The following is a 9763-nucleotide window of genomic DNA, read 5'->3' as shown; positions in this document are numbered from 1 at the left end:
TGTACGTCCTAAGAACCCACCGCCTGGCTGTGTTCCCCAGGGTGGCCAGAGGATATCACCTCTGTTGAGGATGTAAGTACTGCAGCAAGAAGGTGAGTACCAGCATCGTTGGAGATGCTTGATGGTTTCTGTCTTCCATAGGCCAGGGTTGACAGTGGAGGATTCTGCCATGAAATTTAGCTCCATGTTAGTGGGGATCATGTAATTTCAGAATAGCAAAGGCCAGGTGACAGCAGTCAACAAAGGCTGGCTTGAGATGTAATTACCATAATGGAGAGCTAGGGCAGAGTGACAACCAAGGTGCCTTGACCTATATAGTGGGATATGTGGTATTGGCTAATGGATCATGGTGTAACAGGGTCAAGACAGATGAACAGGCAACAAAGGTGTTGCTCGACATGTATAATGAGAAAACTGAAGAAACGGTATGCAAAAGTCTGATATTAGTTACTGCAATGGAAAATTGTGTTTCTTCATTTAGTTTCCAGATCCCAGGCAGTTCTCCAACCCAGAACCTTCGATTGAAGGGGAGACAGTATTTAGCAGAACCCTAACACCGGATCCCTAACCTGTGGCATTAGAGCTGTTATGAGTGGAAGTGCTGTGTGAAAGTATCTGACACTGTTCACATATCAAAGTACCAAATTAGAAGCAATACTGAATTCCAGAGGAGTTGCAGACATTTGTTTAAATAGCAAAGACTTAAAAGATGTAGGGATGTTACCATCCAGAACTGGGTACCACTGGTGAGGATTTTAGGTTTTGGAAATTTGTATTCCCATCTTCCTGGATAATGTTGCTGATCTCTTTGTTGTATATCCTGACTGCACTGACTTCAACTGGCAGCCTGTAATAAGTAAACCTATTTAATTTACCTAAGCAGTCTCTTTATCTGGTCTTTCTATCAGTCTGAGCCTGCTAATGATATTTATTAATACAACATTCACATAGTAAGTTATGTATTAAAAATCTTTTCCTAGCATATGGCTTGTTTCCATTTTTGCTGTGGTATCTTTCATCCTTCCAAAAGTTTGTATTAATGTATTCAAGTTGATCAGTATTTTCCTTTTTGTCTTTTACTTTTGTAGCTTTTAGGAAAACCTTTACCACAAGACAATAAACACATTCTGTTAGAATCTCTTCTACTACTTTTACAACTACTATATAAGTATGTATATATAACAAAATATATAGTATTAATTATATATAATTATTCTATAAATTGCATATTACTCCATGACTCTGCTTTTATTTTATTGATCAGAATTTGGTTTCATACTGATTCTGCCTCAGTGTCTACCCATGGTTTGCGTTTGGCTATTTCTGTCTCCTTGTTTACTTTATATAATCACTGTAATGATCTGTGGAGTTGAGATTAGATGTAATTTCCTTCAAGCCAATCCATCTTTCATTCTACCATAATAGTTTTTCCTTCTATAATACCTAAAATATAGGCTCATTCATGTTCTTTTCTGCTTAAGAACTTTCAACGGTTCCCAAGTGAATAATTATATTAACAAATATTTATATAGCACCTGCTATGTGCCAGGCACTATTTTATATTAACTCATTCAATTCCAAACAAAATAAAACTATGAGGTAGGTAGTATTATTTCATCTTCATTTCACAGATGAAGAAATCACAGCACACGAAGCTTAAATAACTTGGAAGAACTAGGTATTCAAACTATGCTTTCTGGCCCAAGAATTTGAGTTTTTATCCTCCACATCACACTGTTTTTCTAACCTAGGCTCCTTACTGAATACAGAATTAAGTCCAAATGTCTAACACATTTTTAAACTACCCACTTGATTTGATTATGCTTCTCTTTCTGCCACATCTTCTGCAGTCTGTGGCTTACCACACTAGGGACATTTTTAAATTTAACTTCCTGTGTATGTTTATGACTTTGGATCTAACTCAGGCTTTTCTCTCAGTCAGAGATTTTATTCTAAATTCTAAATTCATCTTACTTTTTTTCACTCACTCACTCCAATAAAGATTTACACACTCTGTGCCAGCGGCCTGGCTTCAGTGCTAGGTCATCACAGCAAATAGGCAAATTCCTATTGCAGGGACCTTTCTATTAATGAAGGGCAGTTATAGTTCAGGGCTAAAACATCACCTCCTCTAGAATCTTGTTCTCTCTCCAGTCCCAAGCTCCATTTTGCAGTTTCTAGAGCATTTTAAACATCTTTATCATAGCATATTTCACGGCATGTCTTCTTCAGGGTTAGTTGTATATGTGTCATCTGCTTCTGGTAGGAAATGTAGGGTTGCATTTATAATACACTAAAGAAATGGTGGTATTTCACTGAATGAAAGCAAGAAATTTAACAGTCTGGATGTTATTAGGTAATGATGTAGGAAAGGGCTTTGTGCTTTTAAAAAAAATACCATATACATGTACATATTTGGGATAGTCCAAATGATTAACAACTAAATTAGGAACAGAAAGCATTAACCTTATTTATTCTTTTTCTACCAGTAACTTTAAATGATAGAGACTCTTGAATGGACAGAAAGGATCCCTGCAGCCTGAAAAGACACTAATTATAAGGAAACGGCAATTTACATTATTTATAAGGAAGCTATTTACGTTACTTAGTCCTGTCAGACAGCTGCAGAGCTTGATTCTCTCACTGCAGTAAGAAGAATAAAGCAAAGTGACAAGGAAATAGAAAAGATATTCTAATAGCTGCATGTAGTTACAAGAAAGATAATATCTTGAAAAAAATTTTTAATGATTAAAATACAATTTAAACTGAGGAAAATGGAAACATCCATCTTAGCACGATGATGAGTCAGAGTATAGCATCTATTTAAATATGCAGACAAGCTTTCAAAAACTACTGAAAGTTATGCATTGTTAACTTTCATGTGTGCAAGGAGGAAAATGACTAAGATGCAGTGTTTCATAATTCAAGTATTTGAATTTAATTAGTCACATTTTCTTTTACCAGTGGCTTTGAAATGTGTCTGCACTATGAAAGGTTGTTTCTGAAAGCAGCCAGATCAAGGTGGGGGGGGATCCACTTTATCTGTTTTATTTTTATTTTCTTTCCTCCTCTCTGATCACTTTAATTTAAATTTATCCTGCATTTTCACTTTCATCAATATAAAAGATAGTACTGGGTGGCAAATTATACCAGCTTTTGATCTGAAGTGGACATGCCTTTTATGTAAGAACAAGGAGAAGATGAGAAGAGAAAGAATTTACCAAGCTGATTTTTTAAAAGGTCTGTTAATACTTTTTGTAAATGCCCCAAGGATGAATTATTTCTTTAGGCCTAAATTCTTTAAAGTCTTAACATTTTTACTGTTCACTTAGAGATAAGGTAAAAATCTTGATCAAAGAATGATTTCTACATCTCCAGTTGGAGAATAGAATTCCTTACAGTAAGGTGTCAGAGCACCTCGCTGTTTGCCAGGAAGCTTCTCAGGACATAATTACCTGCCTTGAAGAGTAAAGTCATCATCATTTTCCTTCAAAGAATATTAGAGTACAGTACACATGATGTATTAGGCCAGTGTCAGAAATCAGCACAGGTCCACAGAGACTGCAAGAAATTAGGTCAGACCTGAAAGAAATCAGGCTGTGGTCCAATAAGCTTCTTAATCTTAAGTGGGAAACTGGGCTCACAAGGTGTTAAGGTTACTCTTTATTTAAGTGTGACAGAACCAGTAACGGTTTTCAGTTTTAAAGACCTATTTTCCTAAACCATCAAATATTTCTTATCCTTCTCTTAGGTAATTTTTAGCTCTGCATAATTTATAAAGAAAGCAAGTTCCACACTAGTTGGAAACTCATACTTTAAATATGTGAATACACATACTGTTGTCCAAAACATGCAAGGAAAGAAGAATTTTCCTCCGCCCCCCACCCCTCCACAATATTTCCCTTGAGGCCATAGTTTCCCCATCAGAAGCAATCTTCTAAAATCTCTGTTTAAAATGCAAACGTCTTTTGAGAACTAACACTTCAAGCATTAGTATACTTTAATGTTCAATAGTTAAGCTGAATAAAATGCTCATGAATTTAGAATATAGTGATAATTAGGATAAGGCTGCCATACAATTAAATAAACATAGAGTAATCATAACTACCAGGCCCAGACATCATTTTCAGTTACAAACCTCAGGGTACAAAAAGAGGGACCAGAGTGGGTCAGTTGCATGTACTTGATTCTTACACTACTGTCAGATATTTTCCTGGTTTCAATTCGATTGATAAGCTTAGATTCCGGGATGGTCAGTACAGCATGTTCATTTTGACAGGCTTTGGCGTCAGAAGGCTGAGACCTGATCCCTGACTTTACGGTTTACTCTGACCTTGGTCAAACGATTAAACTTCCATAAGCTGTGAAATGAAGATAGTAAAAATATCCTAAACTGTCACGCCATAATGATGATTAAATGAGGTGAATGAGATTACGTCTCAAATACTGGCAATAATGCCTGACACATATTAATGATCATCATCATCATCATCATCATTATTAAGTGGTAGAAATGGAAAAAGTATAGCTGGATTTGGGATGATAAGTTTCCGGTTCTCCTATTCGCTAGCTCTCTGCCCAGAACCTTCTCTCTGTTCTCAACTCATACAGCAGGGAGCAACAAGGCAAAAACGTTAGGAGCAACTTTGCTTTCCAGACCCGGTTCTTTCTTCTTTTGCCCTCCAGGGGTCGCTGTTATTTCCCCAAAGGCACGCAGGATGCCTGGTTGCCGCGAGACCGTCGCCAGGCAACCGCGTGTACACACACTACCGGTCCAGCCCGGGTCTGGTCAATATGGCGGCGCAAGGCACCTGCTCGACCTCTCCATCCACCTTGTCCCCTATATCAGTGTCGCCGCCAGGACCGCCACCGACCCCACCCCCGACCTCGACTGCGATCTCTAAGTCCCCCCTGGAGTCGAAGGCGAGCTCTCTGACCCCGCAGCCTCGTTCGGCCTGTCGTGAGGACTTGTTGCCCCTTGCCGTGTTTTATGGGCCGCTGGACGCTAAAAACCCGCTCCTGGTCTCCTGCGAGAAGGAGATCCAGGAGTTGTTACGCTTTATGAAGAGAAAGAAGGCTTTAGCTACAACGGAGGAAAAGAAGCATGAATTCCACCGTCGTTGGTAAGCAGAGGCAGGGTGCTGGGGCAGGCGCTGTCCGGAGAAGGACAACTCCCGGGGCCAGAGGAGGAGACGCCTTAGAGGATGCAGGTGGTAGTCCCCAAGCTGGATTAGAACCTGGCCAAAGGGCCCTGGAGATATAAACAAAGTTTAAGAAGTGGAGACTCATAGCTAATAGAACCCTTAATTCTTGGTAAATGTTGTATTGTGGCTTTCTGCCCGAGTCAGAATAAAAATCAGCACAGAAATGTTTCACAACTCACCATTTGTTCTGTTTCTGTTGCTGATTGCTAATCCATGACAATAAATTTTTGGCTCACTAACGAGTTTCACAACTTTTCATGTTGTGGGTACAATTTTGTAAATGGAAAGTAAGGAGTAACTTTGAGGTAGCTTAGGTTCTTGAAAAAGTTTGTTCTTAATGCTATGAATTATGTCATTCTGTGAACATTTGTACTTTATTCCTTTTTATATAGTTACTAGGATCACAGTGACTTTTTTCTGGATTTTGTGACTCATTCTGCACATCTGTTTGTCTTTTTAAAAAATTCTATCACCATGTTATTATCTCAAACTGCAAACTTTTTTCAAAGGTTCCTTCCTGTTTGTGTTACCATGTTTCTTTTCCAGTCAGAATACATTGCCAGCTGAACAGTTAGAAATGTAGACAAGTGGCAAAGAATACCAGAATAGTCAATAGCTTCATATGGTATTTTTCATCCATGTATGCAATATGAAGAAATTGTTTTAACTTATATTTATTATTCATTCATGCACTTAACTGCATATTTATTGAGCACCTCCTAAATATCAGGAACTATTACAGGAACTAGGAAAACATCAAACTTAAAAGATACACAAATTCATATAATCATGGAGCATGTATTTTTGTGACTACAGACAGCCACTAAACAAATATGTAAGGAAATTATTTTACAAGGAGATAAGAGTTAGGGAGAAAATTCAAGTGGGGAGTGGGTTGAGGATATCAGATAAGTGTTATAATTTAAAATGGGATGACAGGGAGCATGGTCAGGGAAAGTCAGGAAAAGTGGCCCCTAAGAAAGTTGAGAAGGAGATGGGGCAATAAGTGATGAGGATTTCTGTAAAAAGAGTTGGCCACACAGGGAGAATGGCAAGTGTGAAGGTCCTGGAGTGGGATTGTGACTGTGGGAAGAACAGGTTTCTAGCAGAAGTGAGGGAGATGAAGAGTTTAGTTTTATTTTTAATGGGTGTTGAATTGAGTTTTAGTTTTAGGTATATTAAGATTGAGATGTAAGTCAACATCCAGGCAGAGCTATTTGGAGATGGTTGGACATTTGAGTCTGGGGGTCAGAGGAGAAATACATTTAGGATTCGTCAGCTTACTGATGGTATTGAAATTTTGACATTTGATGAAATAGCTAAGGGAGTTAGTATAGAAGGAAAAGAGGAGAGTCCAAGGATTGACATCTAGCCTGAGGGTTGGGACATAGTGAACATTCACTGAATATTTGGCATTGAAAGAATTCAAGAATTATCCTTGCCTTCTCAATAATTGTTAATGTTATACATGGGAAAGTAGACCGGGGTTGATTGATAAGTACAGTACCTGTCCCATTTTTAAACAGACCATGTGAGAATCACACACATTAAGGACTGACACGGACCTTAGCCATATGACCTCTCTCATATCTAGGTATTTATTTACACAATAATTTTATTGTGTGCCTACTATATGCCAGGGTGTACACCTGTCATGGCTTATACAGTGATGAACCAAATAGATGTGGGAATCTGTGCTCATGGAACTCCTAGCGAGGGAGATAGGCTTCTAATGAGTCACCAAGTCAACACACAAACAAGTGCTATGAAGGAAGAAACTACTGAGAATTTACACATGCCACATACTGCGCTAGGTGCTGGGGATACAGCAGTGAACCAGACAAAAAAGCCTGCTCTTTTGGCGCTTATATTCTAGAGGAAGCAATGGATAATAAACATATTAAGTAAGTACATTTTATAGCAACCCAGAAAGTGATAAATGCTAGGGAGAAAAAGAGATGAAGGGTTATGGAGTGGGACAAGAGGTTGCAATTTTCAATAAGGTAGTTAGAGTAGATGACACTTGAGCAGAGGCTTAACAGGAACACAGAGGAGACCAGTCTTCAAATGAATGGAGAGGGAGGTGATACTAAGCTGAGATTAGAAGGATGCCTGGCAGTCAACCAGCAAGGAGAGAGGATAAACAGAGGGAACAAGCATGTGGGAAGATCTTGGCAGGAAAGAGTCAGGGCCTTTAGAGGAATGGACAGAAGCCTGTTTAGCATAGCATAGTGAGTGTGGGCACAGTGGTATGAGATGAGAGGAGTAGGTAGGGCTCTGGAAGGTTTTAGAGGCCATTTATAGAGCTTGTATTTATTCCAAATGCAGTGGGAAACCACTGCTTAGCTTTTGGCAAGGAATTAACCTTATGTGATTTTTGTTTTAAAATATTTTGGTGACCTTGTCCAAATGGAGCAAGGATGGTAATGTGGAGACCAGTTATGAGTACAGAAGGTAGGAGCTGCTTTTATAACATATTTGATGCATGGTTATTTTTTAAATCAAAATTGTTTCTTTTTATAACTAGAGGAAGTTCTGTAAGCATAAAAACTCATAGTATATCTAAAATACAGATTTTGAACACACCAGCAATGTCCTTAAATTTAGAGTGCAATGTATTTTAAAGGTAACCTTTTGATATAAGCACATAAAATTTTGATATTCTGTTTATATAGCTATGACATTCTATTTTAGAAAACTCTAAATATCCAGCAGCTATAATCAATAGCAATCCAAAGTACATTAACATTCTTTTCTTAAATGATGTACATTGTATAGTGTATGTTATATTTCCTAGTTTAATCATTATGTAAGCCATTCCCAACAAGCAGTCTTAACTTGAACTTATGGTTCACTTTTAAAAAAAAAGGATAATTCTCTTATTATATAACCTTGATTGACTGAATGAAGCTGGTATTTTTCTTTTATGAGTAACAAACCTACTCATCATTATCTCATCCGTAAGGTTTGGAAAAATTAACTCTTTCATCTACATACTTTTAAGAATTCTCCCAAGATTTGGTGAATTTCTTGGATTCATTATATTTATTCTAATACTATACCATTTCAGGAAGCAGCAAATGGAAGTGAAAAAGGTAAAACAAACAAACCAAAAAATCTTTACCTTTTAAAACTTCTATGGGCTGTATTTGCCACTCTTTATCTGGCATGGTTACTTACTACTTAGTACATGTGTGTATATATTTTCCTATCTGTAAATATTATTAATCAGTCCATGAAGGCAGGAATACCCTGTACCCCCTCCTCTCTTGTCAATCATTATCATTTAATTATCTGAATGAATTCATTGACATGTTTTTGTTGAGGTTGTTCCATTAACACCCCAACGTGTACACGATAAGTACTAGAGTCATCTTCAGTCCTTCGGTTTAGCTTCCTGTCTGTATTAGTCAGCTTGGGCTACTCCTTACTAATTAGTAATTACTAATAAGTTAGTCTGGACTGCCATAGCAGAATACCACAGACAGGGTGGCTTAAACAACAGACATTTGTTTGCTCGCATTTCTGGAGGCTACAAGTCCCAGATCATGGTCTGGCAGGGTCAGTTTCCAGTGAGATCTCTCTTCCTGCTTGGTAAACATCCACTTTGTTCTCATATAGCCTCTCCTCTGTGCAGGCACAGGGAGAGGGAGAGAGAGAGAGAGGGAGATGGAGAGCCCTCTGGTGTCTCCTCTTAGAACGGCATTAATCCCAGCGGACTGGGGCCCCACCCTATGACCTCATTTAACCTTAATTACTTCCTTAGAGTCCTCCTCTTCAAATACAGCCACACTGGGGATTAGGGCTTCAATACCTAGAAATTTATGAGCTAGGATTGGGCAACTGTTAAGAGAAATTTGGATTTTTCCTAGAGGCACTTGTAATTTCCAAGAAGGAGTAAATATTAACTAAATGAATAAACAAAATAAACAATTATCTACTACCCTCTGAAACTGATGAGAAACTATTTAGGAAGCATAACCCTAAATGGACTGACTGGATATTTGAATCCTCGAACTCTCTACAGAAAAGCATAAAATAAGAACAAGGAATTCTTTTCCCTAGTCGTTTATTTACTAATTCATTCATTCTTTAAACATTTATTGGGTACTGACATATACTTGATATTCACTACTCTTGGGGCTGGCAATGAATAATACAGATGAGGTCCTTGCCCTCAGGGGGTTTATATTCCAGAGGACTGGAAGGCATAGTTATATAACTAGCTAAGAGCATGGATGCACTTAGCCTCAGCTTCATCAACTATGTATCTGGGATACTGATATTACCCATCTCAGTTGTTGTGAAAATGAAATGAAAAAAAATGCATGTTGGCAAAAGACCCAGAATAGACAACACAGTATTGAAGGAGAACAAAGTTGGAGGGCTGACACTACCTGAAGTCAAGACTTGCTATAAAGCTACACTAATTAAGACAGTGTGGTATGGGAAAGAATGGGCAAACAGATCAAAAGAACAGAATAGAGAGCCCAGAATAGACCCACATAAATACAGTTGGCTTATCTTTGGCAAAGGAGTAATGACAATACAATGGAGCA

At 38.1% G+C, this 9763-nt stretch overlaps 1 protein-coding gene across 6 annotated transcripts in view; it reads left to right on the top strand.

Moving 5' to 3' along the window:
* The first annotated feature begins 4794 nt into the window (after positions 1-4794).
* Positions 4795-9763, top strand: part of CFAP54 (cilia and flagella associated protein 54) — a 247555-nt gene continuing 242586 nt past the window's right edge. For all 6 annotated transcript variants that reach the window (XR_012078525.1, XR_012078523.1, XR_012078522.1 and 3 more), the window contains exon 1: positions 4795-5123. Coding sequence is in view for 2 of the 6 variants with exons in the window: in XM_072973225.1 (XP_072829326.1) it covers positions 4795-5123 (329 nt within the window). In the remaining 4 variants the exon portion in view is untranslated. The remainder of the gene's footprint in view (positions 5124-9763) is intronic.

Source organism: Vicugna pacos, chromosome 12, assembly GCF_048564905.1.
Source record: "Vicugna pacos chromosome 12, VicPac4, whole genome shotgun sequence".
Classification (NCBI taxonomy): domain Eukaryota; kingdom Metazoa; phylum Chordata; class Mammalia; order Artiodactyla; family Camelidae; genus Vicugna; species Vicugna pacos.
Note: the sequence above shows the minus strand (reverse complement) of the source record. Positions and strands in the feature narration are given on the sequence as shown.